The sequence below is a fragment of the Pterocles gutturalis genome, unplaced genomic scaffold (genome assembly GCF_000699245.1).
Source record: "Pterocles gutturalis isolate BGI_N339 unplaced genomic scaffold, ASM69924v1 scaffold46872, whole genome shotgun sequence".
Taxonomy (NCBI): Eukaryota; Metazoa; Chordata; class Aves; order Pterocliformes; family Pteroclidae; genus Pterocles; species Pterocles gutturalis.
This window is the reverse complement of record NW_010109466.1, coordinates 12,086-34,227: the sequence shown is the minus strand read 5'-3', so window position 1 is coordinate 34,227 and position 22,142 is coordinate 12,086. Positions and strand designations below refer to the sequence as shown.

The window sequence follows — 22,142 nt, the reverse complement described above, 5'->3', positions numbered from 1 at the left end:
CCCCCCCCCCCCCCCCCCCCCCGCTAAATTTTAAAAGCTTAATAATGTTCAGACAAAGAAATCCAGACAAAAGGCAGGGACTTGCAAAAGTTAGATAGAAATTTAAAGTGAAAAACAGATTTTCTGCGTTTCTAGATAATTTCTGTTACTCAGTGCCCACTGATGATCTGAAAAACAAATTGTTTCAATTTCTGCTGCTTAGTCACTTTCTTGCAGCTGGGAAATAAACTGATGAAAGTCATAAAGAACTAGTTCCTTTGATACTGGGCCCTTTTATAAGTCTGTAGTGTATTTTTTTTAACTATATCTCTGAAGGAAGCTGATAACGACTTGAACAAATTTAAATATTTAAAGCTAGAATGTTCTTCCAAAGAATATCTGAAAACGAAAAAAAATGTTTACCTATCTTTCATTTGAATTTTCTTTAGGTTTTCAAAAAACTTAGGATTTTTACTTGTCTATTGTGGGTATCAAAATATCAAAAACTCTTGCAGGAGCTCCTACCATGACTTAGCAAGTTCAATAAATCCAAGAGGTGTTCTTTGCTGCCCTCTACTGCTGACTTCTCCTTGAATACTCTTGTTAATTCGCTCGCATAGCCACCACAAACTCCCAACTTGATTCCTAAATCTACAGTAAGTCCTAGGAGCCCTCTGAGATCTTTAGAAAAGTGTATCTTGGAGACAAGAATACTATAGTGATAGCTATAGTCTTGGGCTTTTCAATTTTTAAAATTTTCTTCTATTTTTTTTTCCAATTGGTCTGCACACTGCAATGTACCGAGTTTAATCAGTCTGACAATGGAGTTTGTTCAACATCTTTATCTTTTGAGAACTGTTTAGAAGAAGTGAGTACACCCATAGGTGTATATTTTTACAGACAAGGTTTTTTCCAATTGAGATACAGTTAAAACCAACCACTAAGAGCCTGTTGCCTCCAATTCTTTGGAGAATTTGTATCTGACCTTCACAGCAATGGTCATGCTTGAACTGTGACTTTTCACCAAGTCTTATAAAGGACAGAAGAATCTTAGGAAAAAAAATCACTTGCCTGGTATATTTGGATACTCTGGGGCATTTTGGTTTGGAAATCTTGTAGGACACTCTTATATTCCATAGGTATGCCAGAATAGTGGCAAGGATCCTGAAAAAGAAGTGAATTACTACTAAAACTCACATTTTGAACATTCCTATTAAAAAAGCTAACAACCAAAATCACCAAGTACAAACTCTTTATATGGGAAATTCCTTCAAGACTCTCACAAGCGAGAAAGGCTCCAAAATAACAATTTTAAAACAATGTAGAGTTTTTAGTTTTCCCTAAATAATATTCAAAAATATATTGGATTCAACAAATATGCTTGTTTAAAGTAAGCAACATAAAGCAGGGATAGTCAGAAGAGCTTTGTTCTGGGGTCTGATCAGAACTGGCACAGAATCATTCCTGGTCATAGTAAATTACCCAGTAATGGTAATTCAGAAGAAAGAGTTCAAGGTAACACAGAAGAAAAAGGCAAAAGGGATGTTTTTTTCTCATAAGAACAGTTTTAAGACAAAAATAAGTAAATTACACCTAGAATGTATTGGGAAGTGAAATTTTAGAGTTCTCCTCTTCCAGTGAGCAACTCATATCAGAAAGAGGGTTTGTTTAACACCTACAGTTGCTTTCCAAAGCCTTTATTTCTATTCTGCCCATTTATGTTTGAACTACAGACATATGGAATAAGACTTCATGTATGTTTTCTTTGGGCATAGGAGCTCAACAGTGATACATTCTTGTATTAACATGGCTCAATTTTTTTAAAGCCTAATGTCCAAGGTAAAGTTATCTGAGCACTTAAAAGTTAAATGGGCATCTCTCCATCAATCACTTTGGGAGTTAAGCACTTACATCCTTCTGTAGATGTGAACCACAAAGACAATATTTGCCACACTGTACAAATTGCAAGCATCAACAGATAGAAAAAACCCTTTCATTTGCTTGCACAAAAGCAGACGTGGAGAACTAAATTTACCATTTTCTTCAATGACTCCAATACTTCCAGGAAAAATCTATAGAAGAAACTGACTATCAAAGTTTTCTTATAGTCAACTTTTTCACCACTGACTGAGCCTGGAAGAGCAATTTCTTTAAGAATTAGTCTGCAAGCTTCATCCAACATTTGTTCATTCCAGTGTCTGTCAGGAACAAAAATAGACACAATCAGACCAGGACTGAAAAAAATACAACCTGCAGTAATAACATTGGTGCTGTGGACCACAGGCATAATCCTGCTCATAGTGAAGACAAAATATCGATTCTAATGATGGCCTGCAATTTTTAAAATAATGTAGGCCAATGTGAGGTCCTCTAAGTCAATGGAATTGAGTGCTACGCCAGCCTTTTTAAAACAAATTAATTAATAAATAAAACCTATTACCGCTTTAAAGCTGATTTAACAGTCTTACAGATTATCACTATTCTGCAGATCCTGTCCTGTATTTAAAGAAAAGTGGATAATGATACTAATGTAACCCGTAGATGCTTTCAAGGGATCTGATTAGTGCTGGACAGTTGTTACATTTTCTGAAAAGACTGTCTCCTTGAAGCATCTCAACGCAGTTCATTCTCTATGGTTACACGACCCTAGATATCAAAATATAAATCTGTTAGAATAAATTTAATCATGTAAAGCAGAAAAAAATGAGTGCTTCAACTAGTGAAACAGTTGCATATTAAATGGTAAAACAGTCCAGTGAGACTTTGTTTAGATAAATGATTTTATACTGTTCGAATTATTTGTAATTTTTTTCCTCCAAACCTTGGAAAGATGCTGCAAAATGGGAGCGAATGTCAGGGATTAACTTCAGAGATTATTAGGATTTTGTAGATGAAGAGATATGGAAAAGGTTTAGGCTTGACTTGTGCTCCTAAGTTTATTGAGCACATCTGAAATTCTCAAACTCTTTATTGATTAGAGACAAACTGAAGGACTCAAGAACACTGATACCAGGAGATTATCAAACCTACAGGACACAGCGTAATTTACCAATGCTCGGCTTCAGGTGCACAACCATGTATACCTCATCCACCTATCTCACAGCTCAGATCTCATATCTCTCTGCATATTTCACACCAGAGTTGCACCCACGTGCAGACTCCAAAATGTAACAGTCCTGAAAAGTCATCATTAAGGTTTGACCAGATCGTTCACTTGAACACATGCGGCATCAGCCAGGCAAGTGAAAACTTTCTGTATTTTCATGTTCCGAGGAAGTACACCCAAGCTCTCAAAGTCCCTTTATTCAGAGACATAGAGAAGGAAGAGAAATTGTACCTTCCAGTAAGTGTCCCACAAGTTTGTTTTACACAGATTGTGGTCGAGAGAGCACCTCCATAGAAAATGCTTAAATCCTTTATTATGTCTGTACCTTCTTCAAAAAGGACTCTCATTCCAGCATTGGTTATTGGGAGAGCATTTTCCCGTCTTGATGCTTGTCGAAATGCAGACACATACTCCCCCTAAGCAAGATCAAACAGAAGTGTGTAGCCTGCAGACATGTAAGTGTCTGAAAGCAGAACTTATTATTGCACTATGTGAAGCAGGAGAATAAAAAAGGAGGAGCACGTATTCAACTTCCTGAGCATTCAAGACCATACACTTCCTTCTCTTGACCTTTCAGTAGCTTTACTATCTTTGAAGTTCTAGCAGCCCCTTTCCAATCCTCCATGATCTACACAGTTCAGATGACCTAGATTTTTTCATGGCGGGTAGCTGGAAGACAGGGATCTTGTGGAGTTGCATTTGTAACAAGACCAAAAGCTTAAAGGCTTCAAAACATTGCCAAACATCAGTACTCAGTTAACATGGCACATAATTCTCTTATAAGATCCCATATCCATTCTTGAAAACAGAATACCAGCTGAAGACTATTTTTCAGTGCAGCGACATTTATGGAAGCACCACACACATATCCAATCTTATCTGATTTTAAGAAAAATCTTCAAGAGATGACAATGCTTTACCTGCTTGATGTCAATACCACAGGTGAGCAGCCTGCTTTGGTGAGGACTATGGCAGCCTGTCCAAGACCTCTTTCTGTAGGGGGTGTAGACAACTGCTATTGCCCTCATCATTTTAGGGTAAACTTTTGTCTGAATGCCACTCTTTATGTATCACCAACTACCTGCTGAGTTGTGTTTTTGTCTGAAACTGGGAGATAGTATGGCACTGACAGGACCAAATGTAAGGTATTCAGAAAGTGAGCAGTAATAATGTTACTTTAAACATCAGAACTATGCTCCTTCCTGCTCTTTATTTAACAGTCTTTAAGCCTGCATAAAGCAAATCTAAACAAACTAGCAACTTACCTTCCTAGAATGGGGAATATGGACAGAGACTAAGATCTCTTCTAGCATAATGGCATTGTTACAAACTCCATCTGCAAAAATATCGCTCAAAGGGATCTGTCGCTTTCTTCCTAAAAAAAAAAAAAAATCCCAAATCAAGAAATTTCAGTACAATTCAGTACAATTAACATACACCAATCATATTTTAATTGGCAAGAAATACCTGCAGGCTTCCTGAGTGAATAACAACTACAGAGTTTACATAACAAATTATCAGTAGTATGCTCTATAAATATAAATGACTGTTCCCCCCTCCATAGTATAACACCAGAGTCCTAAGAAGGTGCCCAGACACCAATTCCCATTCTGTAATCCTCCCTTCCAATACTGCCATGTTGATCCCATCCCCACTCTTGTCAATTCGTTCCAAATCTCTGCAGCTGCTGTCATCAGTACCTTTCCTTCCAAAACACAAAGAATGAGGAAGAAAACTGAATGGGAGAAAGAACCGCTGCAAAAGTAAAAAAAAAATGTTGGGGCTTTTTTTGTGTTTTTGTTGTTGCTCTCCTGAGATTCTGAACACTTCTAGGCGTCCAGAAGGGAATAAATGCTATTGCCTTTTCCTTTCTCTTTTTGGTAGATTATTCTAAAAGTGACTATGTTTGTCATCCTATGACATATACTATTAAAGACAGGATTTTCAAAAAGGAAGAGGACAAAATTCTGCAAGGAACCTAAATCTGTAAGAGCCCTTTCGACACTCAAACTTCATCTATGCTATATTGGCTTTGCCAATATCACTACACAGTGAAGCTAGCAAGCCTTCTGGAAATGCAACATTTTAACGCATAGAATTGATTCTATTAATTAAACAAGCTCCATTGGCTGAAGGAGTTTTGTTGGCAGGACTGCAACTGTACCAGTAACACAATTGTCAAGTAGCACTGCCGTTCTTCAAGAACACGGAGGCATAAAAGTTGTACAGATGGAATCCCACAGTGATTCACCAGTGTGGAATTTAACCATGTGTGTTTGACAGATGAAGTCAAAGTGTATTTTTTACTAGTCTTCTGTGTCCTTTATACTTTTCACCTGCTATCTAAGGAGTTCAATGCATTTTTAAATAAATTATTACTAGACAATATTTATCTTGTAGGAGCCCTGACCTATCCCAAGACTTTCTATAACCAGATAATAATCTGTGACATTTTTAAAGGGTTCATATATTAAAATACTCCCCTCACATTCAATGAACATGACACTTCAAGACTGGCTGCTTTACAGCAAGATTATTTTCTTCATGCTTTTCATGTTATGCATGATGATGACACTGTAACCTGTTCATCCTAGAATATAATTTAGCATTAAAATTGCATTCCTCAAACATAACTAGCGTGACAGCAAAACTTTAGTAAAGGAATTTTATTTTGCTAAGCATGAATATGAAAAATAGTAACGCTAAGAATAGCAGCACTGGCACTTCTGGATTTTTTCCTTTGCAATTCCATCCAGAATACACTTGGTTTACATCCATAAAGATTATTGTCCAGTCCCACCTACAAGCCTGCCAGGATCCAGGAAGGTGCATTTTCTCTTACACTATGATGCAAGACAAATACTAACAGTGTTTCTGCAACCTCCTTTTCTTGAACAATCCACTTCTCCTATGTTTCACTGACTACCTTTTGGTAAAGAAACATGTTAAAAACCTGTGAAAATGCCCAAAATTCTCTGCTGGCAGTGAAGTTCTGTCAGGTTAACAGAGAGAGATACCAATCAGTGATTCTATGCATCACTCAAATAAGCAGGCACATCATTAGAATTGTTAAGATGCAACAGTTTGTACTTTCACTTGTCAGAACAATTTTTGACGGGTATTTTTCCTGTCAATACCAAACTATGCAGGAAGAAGTAATGGAAATCACACAGCATAAGCTTTTGTGTATCTGTTCCCAGAAATTCTGGCTCAGACACAACCCCTGAAAGTACGTGTATTTCAGGGTGTCGAGTGGAGTAATACATGGTCTGAAATGGCAACATGCACCCTCTCTGGATCAAGATCCAAAAGGACACATGCCATCTAGATGGGAGAGCACACAACTCCAGGCCATCAGATAGCTCATATTTACCAATTGTTTCATCAACCTTCCAAAGGTAAGTTAGTATACAAGAAAAGGAGCAGGTAGAGGGGAGTATATATACTGTAAAGGAAACTGAGGAAATGGGCATGGAAAAGTGACTCCTGTATCAATGACTCCTGTATCAAAAGTAAGTATCTATAGAGAATGAGAAACCAGAGTTGTTCTCAGGGCCAGAGGTCGATTTTAAAGCCAGAGCAAAGCATCAATTACAGAAAAATAACCTACCAGGGAGGTGGGGAGGTAGTATAAAGCTACTCAAACTGTGAGGTTTTATGAGTGCTTACAGTAATTCACTGTGCACAGAAGGACATGTGATCTGATTGGTCTGGATGCTTACCCCTTGACATAAGAATCTTTGACATGTTCTTCACTTGAAAATTGCTTCTCTTGCAGATGTGATCTTGTATGAGAATGGGACACGGTCTCCTTAAGAAATCCTCACCTGTTGTTATTTCCCCTCTCTCCACAAAACAGGATCCTGTGCCTCCAGCACTACTACAGAGACAGGCTATCTCCACTTACCTCTCGAAACCAGATTGAGCACACAGTTGCTGGCTGCCAGAATAGGATTCAAATCCGAGGTTGATTTTCTACTTATGATGTTTCCACCTAATGACTTGAAAAAAAAAAATTTGTGTCACCTTTCTCCACCACCCTCAATGTTTTTTGACAATGTAACATGCAGACTATACATAAATTTATACGTATCAAAAGCTCAAAAACGATATATTGATAGAAAATTCACTGTTAAAAACAAAACTTAAAAAGCAAGTTTTACATGTGGTCAGGAGCTATTTCACATTTGTTACAATTTGTTACAATTGTTATTGCAAGTAACACACAACATACAGCAACATTTCTTATCTGTTCTCCAGCCAGAGTTCTTAATTGCTGCAAGACAGCACAGAAAACCTTTGTCTTCTCTTCAGAGAACTCTGAGATTGCAGTTGTCAAGATGTCTTTCACTAGAGAGAGGCTGCAGGCAGCTCCCAGAGTTAATCCTGTAACCATAAGATTACGAAAGTGTAACGTGCGCATTGCTTTATTGCCTGGGTTTTAAACTTTGTTCAGACTGTAGAGTTAGGACTGCTCATGTGGAATACAGACAGATATAAGAAGAGGGTTCTTTGCATATTAAAGGTACTGTGACCTTTCACTTCAGGAGACTGGGGGTAAAATTTCATTAAATGATGAAAATGAGCTAATAGCTTACCACTGCTACTAAAAGGGAAATCCTTTCTCTGCCCATTCCAACTGCTTTGCTTGCACCAATGTTGAGTAAATGTTTAGGTGATATTTCACCCAAAGGCAAGTCAGCTTCAAAATGGTTTTGGGCTCTTCTTATTTTTAAATATGATTTTCATCATAATTTGAGCTTGCTTTGCATGTGTATATTCTAGTTATTCTCCTAAGGTATGGGTAGGTAGTATTTGCAAAAAAATCCAATCAGTCCTAACCCTGAATATGGTATTAATTTTCACACTAGAAAGACAACCTATAACTATATGCATTTATTTGAGTAGTTATACATTTTTTAATATTATATTTTATTAAAATATCTATATTATAAAATGGTAAATTGTGCCTTTCTATTCAAAATTAATAGACTTTATTTATGTAACTTATGAATGTTTTGAAAGAACACTGGAATTCAGTCAAAAATATAAATCAAAATATATAATTTTAAAATGTCTTTTTATTAATCAAGTAAAGCAATAATAAATTCTGTGTATTTAAAACAAAAATTTAATCAAAACGTGTTTTGCATTTAAATCTGATTAAAGAGAGGAAAAACTATTTCTTGCTGGCAAAATAAACTGAATTTCTCTTGTTTTAAAACTAGTTAGTCTCACCTTATCATAACTAGATTTTATTTATAGATTAAAAGAAGCAGTAAACATCCTCCCTATTCCCTTTCAATTCCCAACCACTTTCAGCTAAGAACAAACTAGTCATTCACTAGAACTGGATGATTGGTCTGAAATTAAAAAGATATTCTAAATGCAGTGACAGAACTGTTAAATGCAGTTCACTTCAAAAAAGGGGCTTCAGGCATACAGCAAGTAACTTTCATCAGATATAGGGTTTGATTTTCCTTAAAACTTTGTCAGTAAACTTGCACAATGTAAGCTATATTTAATTAACGTAGGCTTTTACAGTAAGTTTAAATCTATTTCTAGTTATTTCTAATTTCAATAGAATTTATTTAAAAACTAAAACCTAGACTAACAACTAAAAAAAAAAAAATCCATGCTTATCTTAAATACATAAATTGAGGTACAAAATTTTTAATCTACAATTCTGCTACGATTGAGAACAAGATTAGCTAATGCATATCAGCTATGCCAGTTTAATCATAGCTTTTGGTGCAATGGAGACAAGCATGCGATGTTGCTAACTCTCTCTGTGGTGCTGTTTGGGTGTCTCTCTGCTATACAGCATAGCATGGCACAGAGATCACAAAGCAAATATTGTGTGATTTAGCACCGGAACCAGTATTACCAGAATAATTACCCTTGCACTATTACAACTAGTAGGGCCCAAGAGAATATTGCTGGCCAGTGCTGCACTGTGTCATGAAGACAAAACTGTATCAATGCCCTGGGACTGTGGCCAAAGTCACCTCGACCTGGGAAAGAACCAAGCATGCTTAGGAATGAATTGCACAGAACTTCACACCTTCAGCACTATGGAATGGAGCAGCATCCCTTACTGCAGAGGTATCTCCTATGTCTGAACAACACAAAGTCTACTGACCGTCATCCGTGTATTTCACCACATTCAGATCCGGGATCCTTGCAGGAGCAATAACAATTGGATGGAACACATCTCTAAATTTCATCTCCGGTCCTATCAGATAGAAATAGACTTAGACAAAAGACATTTTCCGTAATGACAACTACATTATAGTAGAGAGTAAGCTTCAGGGCGAAAATGCAAAAAGAATGATAAATGTAACCCCACTCCTCCCATGCACACTATAACTTTGCCAACTGGAGCCATTCTGATTGTATACGTACCCACACTGGTGTTCCCAACCACAAGAGGTGCTTTGGGGTGGGCAGCTTTCAGATCCAGTAATTCATCTAAGTTTGCAGGAGAAATCCATGTCATTCTCTCTCCACGAAAAACCAGGGCTCTTTTTGGTTGATTTTCAGCCATTCTCTGATGGGGAAATATGGCAGATTTAAATATTTAGACATATAGACAGATGCAAGGTCTAATAGACACTAGACTGAAAGTCAAAAGAAGTTCTTAAACAATGGCAGTTCTACTTAATCCTTCAAAATTAGACAGAAATGGGACTGTCATGCTAGCTCTTTGCACAGTGGTGAATTTCTAGACTGCATGGGTGAAACATCTTCAATTAATTCCAATGGGCTAATAAACAAGATTGATAATAAATATTACCCAAGCAAAAAAATGTACGAATAGGTCCTGCAATTGCTGAAATTATTAGAAAAGTGATAAAAAGTACTTAGGGAGGTATCTGCACACTTAGCTTGCTTGGAAGTCACCGATGACACTGGCAGCAGCATCCCTTTCTAGATTAAGCATGCATGTGGATGTGTCTGTCTGTTCTAGCACTGTTCACCAATCATTTGGAAATAGCTTGTGAATGAGTGGTGGTACAAATACACAGTCAAGAACTTCTGTCCTGCAGTTATCAACCATTTTCCATAAGCAGCCAGCTACTTACAGAGAGTTTGGCTTTGAATCTATAACTCTAATGTAAAGCTAACACCATTCAGTTTTTCTAGGGCAAATAGTGCTGTCAATAATTAAGGATGCCTGACACTTTCCATTCCAGTGCCCTTATTTCAGCTGCTTATATCTTTGTCACACTTTAACCACTGGGGCTAAATGCTCCCTGGTCTGGGTGGCTATCTGAGGTTGACATTTTGACAGAAAAGACCAACAATACTATTAAGCCATAAAATGGGGAAAATGCATTGTTTTGCCAATGTTAAAAAGTGTTTGTCATTCAGTTTGCTGAGAAGTATTTGTTTCTTCAGATGCTGCACTGAAAACCTACTTCTTTGTCTTGTCAGCTCATACCTAACTCTGCAACTGAATTTTCCCAATATAATTATTTTTTGTATGTGAATATTCAATAAGCTCACTAAAAAAAAAAAAGTAATATAAATTTAGATTTATATTTAAATGGTATGACATTTCTTTTGATGAACTACTGGTAAGAAGGACTTCAGAATGAGTTCTGAACTATGGACTAAGGAAAAGACAGAGCTAAAGCATAGTCTACAAGCAGCAAAAATTACCATTAGTTCTGGAGGAAAGATTAGCTCCTGGGTGGGATCTAAGGGCTGGAATTCATCTGTTGAAAAAAGTCTGGTAGAAACCTTAAAAAGAAGGAAAACAAGCAAAGACCAAGAATTTTCTCTCATCTTTAATTCCATTTAAAAAAAAAAAAAAAAAGCAAGCCCAAAACCAAATCATGAGGTTCCCACTGAAGTCAGTAAAAAATTCTATTATCATTTGGATTTGGTGCTAAATTACCATGCGTCGTTTGGAGCTGCTGAGGTGAAAGAGGTGTTCATAACATTTTCTCAAAGTTCACTGCTAACACAAATGACAGCTTAGAGGCAAGTAACTGGAAGACTAACTACAGGCTTCCTGTAGTCCTATGACAAGAAAGTAGCTGGTTTCATGCCAGCCTAGAGTACTCAAAAAGCAAAGAAGTAAATCAGAGATTGTTGAGAGAAAATTGAGAACAAATTCACATATTCATATGGATAAGAGGTTTAATATAAAGTCACAATCATAACTCTGATTTTTAAGAGTGTATCAGTTCTTCAGATGTAAGCCAGCAGTTAGATTCCTAAGAGAACAGTGGTTACATTCAGATCGCCACCGATCATTGATTTAAGACACATATGCTGCTATTTCTTGCACAATATGATAATCACTGCATGAGTAGAAGTGAGACAATTAATATTCTTGAACTTCAAGAACTGCTCAAACCCAAACTACCTTATACCAACTATCTGCCACATTACTACCTGCTCATACAAATATACACAAAGAATCCTTAATTTTTAGAAATATCTCCAAATTCCTTGCAAGAAATAACAATATATCTTATTTTTAAAATAATATTATGTAAGATGAATAAGGTGGAGGATAAAAATGGCAGAGTGTACTGCATTTACTTTAATTACAAGAAAAAAGCCACACTACATACTTTCTATAAGTTTTATATCTAAATAGGACAGGTAAAATACTTAAAAACCTACCTTCTCTTCCTTGTCAAACAAATCATCTTCCTGATCCAAGCAACACTTTCCATTTGCTTTCCTTTGACAACAAATGGATTCCTAAAGTAGGAATATTCCGTTAATTAAATATTGCCCAGAACAGCAATGAGTTAAAGCCTGCTTAAACCAGTGTGTCCTTGCATTTCAATAAAGATCTGCATGAAGTTTAATAATAAGCTAAATTGGAAGGATTATGTGTTAAAGAAGTGATATTCAAAAGTAACTTAAAATCATTGGATGTTGAAGTCCCCAATACAAAATAATTCATACTACATGAAATTCGGTTGGTCTTGTGAGAGCACACACAGATGGCCTGCAGTTTCTTTTACCCACTGTTCACTCTCCCATTTCTTTCACTGTAGGTTTCTGACGTGTTGCACAACATGATAAATTACTAAGAACACTGATCCAAATTCTGCTTTTATTTATGCCACTACTGACCCACAGTAAAACACATGGAGTTACTTCAGATTACTCTTCACAATCCAGGCTGGACACAAGTTCATTTGTGTTAATCAATTTTGGTAATGGTTTAGGCCACTATACACCTTACTCGGACCTACATCTCTCAACAGAGGAAAGTGATGATCTTAATGAAAACCTTGATGGTTTGCATACATATTTACACTAATGGGCACAATCTAGTGTTCCTGTCGTCACTATTTCTTACCTTACAGAAGGTTTTACAGGCATCCAGGATTGGCCTATATCCAGTACAGCGGCACAAGTTCCCTGAAAAAAGGAAATCAGTAAGAAAAAACTGTTCTAAAGCATGTGGCTTTAAAATGTCATGTCTTTGTACGATATTTGCATTTTTGAAGCTTAACTCTCCAAAAGACAAAAAAAAAATCAGTGTGACAAGATGGGACTCTGCAGCTCCTGAGGAAAAAGGCTATTGTTTCAAGGGGAGTATGGAATATTTGAGAGCTGCACTACAGGGAACACTGACTGCAGTTTAGTATGCTGGAGAATAAGAGATTGTACAATATTCTTCACCCACTCAAAATGTTTTTCTCCTTTGCCCTGACTTATTCCTAATAGCGGAAGAGGTTAGCATTACACCTCCACCTAAGTTCACCTCATAGTAACAGGAAATGCCTTTAACTCCACTGTGACTCTAGAGCACAATAGGTTACAGAAGGCTATTTCATCTGCAATAAATGCTCACACTTTCCCTTCGTGAAGATGGTCTTCATCTCTCTACCTTATTTGACTGTTTTATTCCTACCACAAAGGGGCTCTCCTGTGAGGCTAATGACACTCTCAACTCCAGATGTAACAGGATCACAGAGACCTTCAGGTGCAGCTACTTCTCCAATATGCCATCATTACTTTAAAAGACACACATGGGGATGTTTTGAACACCTGTCCCTGAAACGATCCACAGCTCCATGATTCATTTTCCAGGAGAAAAGAATGACAGGGAATACAAGGTCTGTGTCCAGTACCAACTCTGCTGGGAAACACAATTTGTATAGAGTACATACACACATGTGTACTCACATGGATATGCACTCACATAGACAAAGTATCTGAAGAAAATGGTTCAAGGACATACCTATAAAATAAAAAGCAGCAATATTTACCAGCCAGAGATGCAATCATCTGCTCTGAAGTTGGTTCTGGGTGGTTTCTTAGCAAAGAGTATATGGACATCACCATTCCAGGGGTGCAGAAACCACACTGGGAGCCATGGCACTTCGCAAGCCTTTCCTGAAATGAAACACCACAAATAGCACTCCTTCCAGTGTACATCGCTATTCCAATTAAGTCCCCCTTAAGTGGGAGATGCCATAAAAAATAAAAAGTAAATCAGACTTCTAAAGTAAAACAATTTAAGCAATCTCAAATAAGAATAATTATTTTGGGTGTGATGCCCAGCCCATCTTACCAAGTAAGCTAATTAACATTCAGTGGACTTCTGTCTCTTTTGCATTCATACTAAAACATCAGCTAAAGTGACATTGTCCAAGATGTGCTGTTAACTCAAATAAGAGCACAAGCCTGATCCACTCCAACAATTCTTATATACCAGCTATTGGATCAGGCTGTCAGAACTAAAGCAAGATCCATCATGAGCCATGTCTCATCAGCCTTGATCAACCAACCATCAGAAACTTGTTTTGTCTTCTGTTATCATTTAACAGGGAGAATAATCATCATGTGAAATTCCCATGCCCTAAAAGCACTGCAACTCGAGCCAGCCCATACAAAAGAAAAAATCAGTAATCCTGTTACACAGTCATACTGTTCTCTCACCTGAACTGGATGAACTCTGGTTTTTGTACTTCCAACACCTTCCACTGTGGTGACTGCCAAACCATACAAAGAGCAAATGGGAAGCAAACATGCATTTGCTGAATAATGTCTTTGGAACATAAAGGAGAACAAAGAATATTAATATTATTTTATTATAATAAAGATGCATTAATATTATTTTGTGGTCAGTCAAGATATAGCTTATCCTTACAAACCAGTCATTACCTTAATTTGGAATAAAAAGAGAATAAGCTTTATAGAAGGGATCACTTCCTAGCTGTGTCTCTCATTCTGGTATAAAAACCATATTTATGAGGACAGTTCTGTAAAATATCCTCCTTAATACTTAATTCTTTTCTAATCACTCTCTTGTCTCTCTTGCCCAAAAGCCACCTGTCAGGTGTGTTTTGGAGGAGAAAGATCAGGAAGGGAGGATTGATGTAGTCATTTGCAGGAAGTAAAGAATTACTGCTGAGAATTTGTAATCAAATTTCTAACCCAAAGGAAATTTTGATGTATAATAAATAACATTCTAAATAGGAACAACATACCAAAATAAAAATTCTTCAAAGCTTTTCATCATTAACAAGAAAATGTTTTGTTTTACTATAGTTGAAATGTTTATTTTCAAGTGTCATTATGACTGTTTTGATTTCAACTCTTATTATAACTTTAAAGATTTTAATTTGCATTGCATTCCAATGTAATGCAAATGTCAAAAGGAACAACAACAATTTTTACTTTTTCCCCACCTAAAAAATATTCAATTGACAATGACATGTTACCATTTAACAATTTGACTGGAGTTTTCTCAATTTAAAAGTAATTTATTCCAGTTTTTAGCTTAATCAAACTCTAGTTTTGACTTTCAAAGTCCTCCTTTTCATGGGTGGGGTGTAGGGAGGGAGTTCAGAATTAAAGGGCTGGTAAGACTCAAACTTCTACCTGCCCTATCTTCCCATCAGTCATATGACAGAGCTGCAGGTAGAAGCCACATTCCAGTGGTCAGTACAAAGTGTTAAATGTATGCCTCCCAAAGAGAAAACTACTTAAGGGAACTGTCAGCATATATGAGCAAATTAAGCACTTGAGCATGATATTTCAGCAAATTCACAGCAGAGCTGAATGAACAGTATTCTTCACAGCGTTCTCCTTTGGATTAAAGTGACCCTTCCTTTGGATTCTTTTTACTATTGAGTACAGATTTTATGACTTTTTTTTTTTAATAGTTTCATATCTGGAAATGGTATCTACAGCAATAAAAATTCTGTGTGGTTTTCAATATTTTCTACTAAGGATACCGAATCTTCTTTGAAGCTGCCTCATAAGTTGATATCATCACCGTGCAGGCACCACAGCCACCTCCTCCACAGCCATACTTAGTTCCTGTAAGATGGACTGAAAATGCTGTCATTAGGGAAAAAAAAAATCAGGTTTCATTTTGGTTTTTATTCTGCTCAAAAGCTTGAGGTCACCTTTTTGTCCTGAACTGCTAAGGAACATAGAATGATGTGGTATGATAGCGTATGTGTCAGACTCCTTTCTATGTTGGATTAAAATTTTCAGCAAAAATTATTGAAGCTACGGAATGACAGGACCAAAATCCTGTTCCCAAGAAAACAGAAAACTTGACTCTGACTTCTTTTGGAAGAGGAGTAAGTAGGGACAGAAAGAGGAAGTGAAAAATAGTTTTCCAAGTGAAAACATGAAAGGAAAAAACATGTAATAGGCAAAATAGCAATGTATCTGAATTTCCAATGGAACATCACAACCAATGTTCCAGTTTTTCCAAGAAGGCTCATTTATAGACAGGATATTAACCTTGCATCTCATCTGAAAGATCACACTTTGAGAGAAGTGCTAATTTCTATGAATCTGGAACAGTGGCCAATCTGAAGTTGTGAATCAACAAGCAGCTAATTTAATGTTCTACGGTCACCACAAGGAACATGCCTTACTCCCCATTTCTTCCTTCTCTTCTGTCTTTCTTCTTCCCAACATTACCTGCTCCAAAATCCAAGACCTCTTGCACCAAGTCTTTTTCTCACCAGTCCCCTCAATTAGCTGACTAATGATGAGCTGACTAGTTAGTGACTGAGACCCTAATCCAGCTGAAAGACTGTTTTTTCTGAGTTAGTTTTCTGCTGGCCTAATGACTGGAATTACTACACTGAGAGGTCTGAGGAACTCCAAAACTAGCACAAGGTGCAGGAAAAGAACTGTCCACCAGGAGCCAGGAGTGATGGAGGGGAAACAGGCCTTCTTTTCACACCACTTCATTAAAAGACAAAAATGTTTGTCAATGTGAGGGTTAACACTCTTCACTTGCAGCAAAGCTTTGAGATGCATGTATTGCTTTAAGGTCTTATCTAATTAAGCTCTACCACTTTTTCCACTGTAAAGTGCTTTACTGAGCCCTTTCACAGACATCTTGTCAGATAAGGCAAATATATTTTAAGATACCGTTTCTTCCCTTGCACTTCTGTTTACTTGTTAATTTACAATGGGCCTTCCAGTTGCTAACAGTGGTCTAATGTGCTGATTCCTATGGCATTTAGCCTCAAAAAAAAAAAAAAAAATTACAGGATGCTTAGAGAGGTAATATACTGTACCTTGCAATTATAAAACACTTTACTGGAAGATGCTAAAGCTCCTCACACTCATTCAGGCAATCATTTCACATTTTAAAGAGTTTGGCAGCATCAGCATAAGATATTCCTGTCCTATATTTTTGTTCCCTGACATTAGTTTTTGTCTCTTTACCAGAGTTAGCTGTCCTAGCTACGTTAACTTAACTATATGCAACGGCTTGCTGTGAAAGGATCAGTTCCTCTGTCTGGCTAAGAAAAGTGGTCTTGGACACAGCTGGGCAGATGCATCTCAGGGAATGGCACACCGTCACACAGACCTATTTTTTTGAATGCTACAATTTTACTTTTAAACTGTATGGTGAAACCAACTAGCTCCTGAAAGTTAATCTTATCCTCATTTTAAAAGCAGGGTACAATGATACAGAAAGGTTAAATGATTTTTCAAGGTCAGAGCAAGTCAGTGCAGGATTACATTATCTGACTCAACAATGTGCTTTAACCAATGAAGTACAACTCTTGTGGTTGGGCTGGTACTGAGCTACTTGGTGGGTGCCACTCTCTTCCCCCAAGTAACAAGTGATAATGGAAATGGCCTCAAGTTGTGCCGGGGAGATTTAGATTGGATATAAGGAAAAATTTATTCACTGAAAGGGTTATCAAGCACTGGAACAGGCTGCCCAGGGAAGTAGCTGAGTCACCATCCCTGAAAGTATTTAAAATATGTGTAGATGGTACTTAGGGACATGGTTTAGTGGTAGACTTAGTAGCGTTAGGTTAATAGTTCAATTAGATCATCTTAAGGGTCTTTTCCAACCTAAACGATTCTATGATTCTACTTCTGATAGCCCAATGTTGTTCAAATTAATGAATAATACTTTCACGAGCACCATAACTACAGCATCCTATTCTGCTAGAGACTCTTCCTTATGACTGACCAGTAACAAGTTTTGACCTACGATTTTCTTTTGATACAGAGGTAAGAACTCTCTCCTGTCTGAATTCTACAGTACACAGTGCATCACTTGCCCTGTGGAGGTATGTTTCATGAGACAGTCTAGGAAGCTGCAAAAAGGAGAGACACTGCTCTGTCCCACATTTGTTCCCTGCTCCTGGCTATGAGTCCCCCAGAATATTATGCAACAGCTTCATGAATTCTTGGAATAAGCTTGTGGCACAGCAGATTTTGGAAAACACCTAACAGTGGAGAGCAGACACAGAGTCAGGCCTCTGAAATGGTGAAGAGAAAGGGAGGAAAAGATCAGAGCAGAGCAAATGCTGCATAATTTGTAGCAACCTAGAAAGACATTGAGCTGTGGACTGAAACCAAGACAGGAGGAAAGAACCTTGCCTGCAAAGACAACATTGGCAGGGTGAGAGCTCTACCTCTCCCAACTTGTGTTCTGTCTCATCTGACTAATTTAATTTTTTTTTCTGTTTTATAAACACACTTGTTGATATTTACTTACTATTAAATCTGGTTTTTTAGCCTAGAAACCTGTTTGGAGTTATCGTAAGAAAAAATAGATTACCTCAGAATTCCATCAGACTCAGGGTCTCATCACAAGATCTCCCTTTTCCTGGGAGAGAGGCTTCTACAAAACCTAGAGACTGCTGTTCTGTCAAGCTTTATGTATACTGGCCAAAAGGTTCTTAGGTTTCCTTATGGGGGGATGGGGAGAAACAGATAAACACATACATGTCATGCCTGCTGGCATAACTTTGTTTAGGAAACTAGGCTAAAAATACAGTAGCTCACTGAAGAGTATTTGGCTTCAGAAAGACACATAGTTTAATATGGTTGTTCTACCTTAATGGAGTCACAATTTCCTTGATTGTGTAAATCACCTTTTAATTATCATTTATGAGAATTTTGCTCGTATAAGGCTTTCAAATTAGTGACTTAAGGGAAGAGACAAGAAAAGGATACGTCTTTTTCTCAGATAAGACAACAGCATTTGTTCAGGATCAGCATTTTTCTCTATTATCTGCAGGAACAGATGAAAAACAAGGTTTAAATAAGAAACCAAGCCTTTTCAAAATCCAGGGCACAGACCATTCCCACAAAGCCAGAAGAGAATCCTTCTCTGGTTCCTTCTCATAGAACTAGAATAATTGCCAAAGACCACAGAAGAATTTGGGCTCCTTCTGTAAATTCCTTCTCAGACAGATATGTTTCCTGGAAAGAAGTGCCAGGGCACCTTGAAATTACTGAAAATAACTGCTGTCCAGTGAAAGGTCATACTGAAGGAATTTACCTTCAGCCACGCTAGAAATAAAAATACAGTACAACTTTGCTACAACAGAGGCAGCATAGCACAAAGAATTGATGATTTGCAGATTTTAGAGTCTCCCTGGCACTTTAACCTACTGTGATGAACACCAGAGGAACCCTGTAAGGCTTTTTAGGAACCACTTTCCTTCTAGCTTTATTTAGTCTAATATGGCAAGTGAAAGTTTATCTAACAACAGAGAGCAATAGAAATGCCTACATTTTTGATCAAAGACAGTATTTCTTATTCCATTGCTTAGAATCAGCTAGTTCCTTGCCCTTGCACTGAATCAACAACCAGTTTAATTTTGTTCTTTCAATATTATCTTCATGTTGACCATATTTTGGCACCTGAGTCTTGCTGACTTTGTTGCGCCTCTGAAAATCTGATATCTTCTGATGCCTCTCCTCTGATACCATCAGAGGTGAGAAGCCAGGCACGTACAAACAAAAAACTAGTTTGCTCACCAGACAAATTTGATATGCAGATGAAAGTCCATTTCACTTTGACACATTTTTTCCCTAAACTCAGCAGAACTAGCTGTAACAGGATGTTGTAATCATGTTTGTCCTCCTCTGCTGCTTCTCCCCTTCTAACAGCACTTGCTGTTAGCTAGCTGAAGTAAAACTTGGACGCTGATTTGCTTCTTACCCAGGAAGGCGGAGATAGGAAGGAATGTTTCTGGAGGCTTGTCTGAGAGTTTGGTTTTACTCCCACGAGGGGGAAGTCTAAGGAAACCAAATATGTGCCCACACCCTTTGGGGTTACTTCTGCAACAGCAGCCCCCCCTTTCTCCACGCTTTCCAGGCGACACTTACCTTCCTCCCATTCACATAGAAAATCAGCTCCTCGGTCCCCCCTTGCAGAGCCATTGTGCCCCAGCCCCGGAACCGACAGCGGCAGGAAACCCCGGCCAGCGGCAGCAGCTGGAGAGCCCTTGGCAGGGGGGCGGGGCCGTAGGAGGGGAGGGCCGGGGGCTCGCAAGGGCGACCGCGCTCAGCCGCCAGCAGCTGAGCTGCGCTGCCCTAACGGCTGCAGGTCATTCTTTCTTAACACTTAGAGCTAACACACTATTTATTTACTGGATCCTTTTAAGGTATATTCAAACACTAAGACATACCTCACACTTTCTCTAAGGACGTATATGTTCCTCCAGAGCAGAATAGCAACATTAGCAACGTGAAGTGTCATTACATTCTCCAAAGGTAATTTTAAATTGTGATAAAATCCAGCAATGTAGTGATCGTGAGCCCAATGAGAATTTGCACTTGCAAAATAATCGACAGTAACACCCAGGTATTATAAGCATTTGTAAGGGCTACTTATGCAAGCAAGGATTTATAAAATCATATTTCCCTCTTCCTGTTTAACTTAAGTATATAGAATTAATTTTCCTACAAATTTTAAAACAATCAAAAATTTTTAGCAGTAAACTAAAATATTAAATATTTAAAAATTTAGATTGAATAAACATGAGAAAAAGCAACTTTGAAACTATTAAAAGAAGTTCAAATTACCTTATCCTCAGCAAAATAATCTCAAACCCTGTGACAACTACAGATTAATTTTTATCTTGAATATTATGACCTGTTTGTACATCTTTTTCTTGGCAAGAGCTTCTATTATAACAACTGATCTGGTAAAAGAAGCACATTTAGTGAAGAATCAACAGGCAACGTAACATTGTTTATGCAGTACCTAACGTAAGGGACCATTTTGCAGAACAATTAAAAGAACTGCATCCTATAAAATAACAAGTAAATTTTCTCTGTATAGAACATTAATTTGAGCAAGAGGGACAGTAAGGATGGAGAAAACAAGGAAAGAAGGACAACAGCAACAATAATATGATTTCAGAGTTACTTAAAATAACTTCTGTGCATCTTCAGGTAATTTTCTTTATCTTTTGTTACTGTGAAAGATTATCTATACTAAAAGGAATGTAAAAAACTAAGGCAGAAAGCCCTAGGCCTTATACTTTTATTGCAAATTACACACTTTTATTTGGAACACCATAGCAGCCTACCTGGTAACACCTGAGGGTATGTGGAAGGAAGAACAAGACCTTCACTGAAAAAATAATTAAGACCATCTCCAAAAAGATTATTTTTTTCTGAGAAAATGAAGCATATGCTTCTGTTTCTAGCTTTCAAACCATGGGCAATAGAGAGAAACAACCCTTAAAAAAAACCCACTGTGTTTTGTTGCTGTAGTGCCAGCACAGGGAACTAAAGTGGTAAAAGACGCTTCTTTTGGATTTCTAATGACACAGCTGGCGATGTTGATAAACAGTGAAGGCTAGCAAGAACATTCGAATTAAAAAAAAAAAAAAAAAAAGGAAAATAAAAGTTGAAAAATATTCTATTCTTTTTTAAATAACATTGTATCAGGATAGAATTTATCTTCCCAACCATTTCTGCACCTCTTCATAATGGTCTTGCTAATGTAGTTACATACACTGCATGTTTCAGAAAGAAAAAGCCTGTTTGCTGAAAACTTCTCAGATAATAATCAGCCAAGGGTCTAGCTAACCAAAAAACTGGTCTCTGAAAGTTTCAACAGTGAATGTCCTTAGAAAAAGCATAAAAATTGGTCAAATGCATAGTAAGCCTTCTCCAGAATACTCTTCCAGTTTTCAACAATTCAGGAACATCCTGTGCTGGAAATGGTGTTTCTGGTAATTCCTCATAGATTGTTCTTCCATTAATTTGATCAATTTTTAAGCCCATGTAAACTAATAACACCTATTCCTGTAGTAAGGAATTCCTCAGCGTAACTGCATACTGTGTGAAGAACCACCTTCTATAACCAAAAGAAGTTAACTTATTTGTACTTCATTAAAAATGAGCTATGACTATCTTGGTTGCAAAATTAACCTGAACTTTATCTAATGTAATCTGTAAAAGTTGTGTGGGCTATGAGCTACAGCCTGCAGCTGGCAGCATCTGTGATTCAGATAAGGCCAAAAAACTGTTTGTCACCTGACAGTGCATTACAGAATGCAGAAGTGATTCATGAGAATCCAGAGGGGAAGCAGTACAAAAACCTGATAGGTGAATGGTAACGTGAGGTTGTATTACTTGTCACACTAGCACTCTCAATGGGAAACCCAAGGTGTTGCTTTGTCTGGATCCTATTTACTACTGATTTTCTATTCCAGTGCTATTTTGTTTCTGACTGCCTCTGGAAAATACTCTGGACACTAGACTTCTCTCTACTATTCCTCAAAATAAGATTTCGTTATTCAAATTTCAGTATGATTCTGGCAAACCCAAA

General features: G+C 37.4%; 1 protein-coding gene across 1 annotated transcript in view; it reads right to left on the bottom strand.

The window, feature by feature from the left end:
- The window catches only part of AOX1 (aldehyde oxidase 1), a 41,422-nt gene extending 21,684 nt beyond the window's left edge, over window positions 1-19,738 (bottom strand). The window contains exons 1-16 of the mRNA XM_010072980.1: window positions 19,685-19,738; window positions 18,524-18,581; window positions 15,307-15,403; window positions 14,006-14,114; window positions 13,333-13,459; window positions 12,417-12,478; window positions 11,726-11,806; window positions 10,751-10,831; window positions 9,491-9,635; window positions 9,228-9,320; window positions 7,320-7,471; window positions 6,993-7,086; window positions 4,351-4,460; window positions 3,317-3,501; window positions 2,015-2,177; window positions 1,051-1,143 (exon numbers count right to left, since the gene is read on the bottom strand). Coding sequence (XP_010071282.1) covers window positions 1,051-1,143; window positions 2,015-2,177; window positions 3,317-3,501; window positions 4,351-4,460; window positions 6,993-7,086; window positions 7,320-7,471; window positions 9,228-9,320; window positions 9,491-9,635; window positions 10,751-10,831; window positions 11,726-11,806; window positions 12,417-12,478; window positions 13,333-13,459; window positions 14,006-14,114; window positions 15,307-15,403; window positions 18,524-18,581; window positions 19,685-19,738 — 1,704 coding nt within the window. The remainder of the gene's footprint in view (window positions 1-1,050; window positions 1,144-2,014; window positions 2,178-3,316; window positions 3,502-4,350; window positions 4,461-6,992; window positions 7,087-7,319; window positions 7,472-9,227; window positions 9,321-9,490; window positions 9,636-10,750; window positions 10,832-11,725; window positions 11,807-12,416; window positions 12,479-13,332; window positions 13,460-14,005; window positions 14,115-15,306; window positions 15,404-18,523; window positions 18,582-19,684) is intronic.
- Window positions 19,739-22,142: the final 2,404 nt, after the last annotated feature.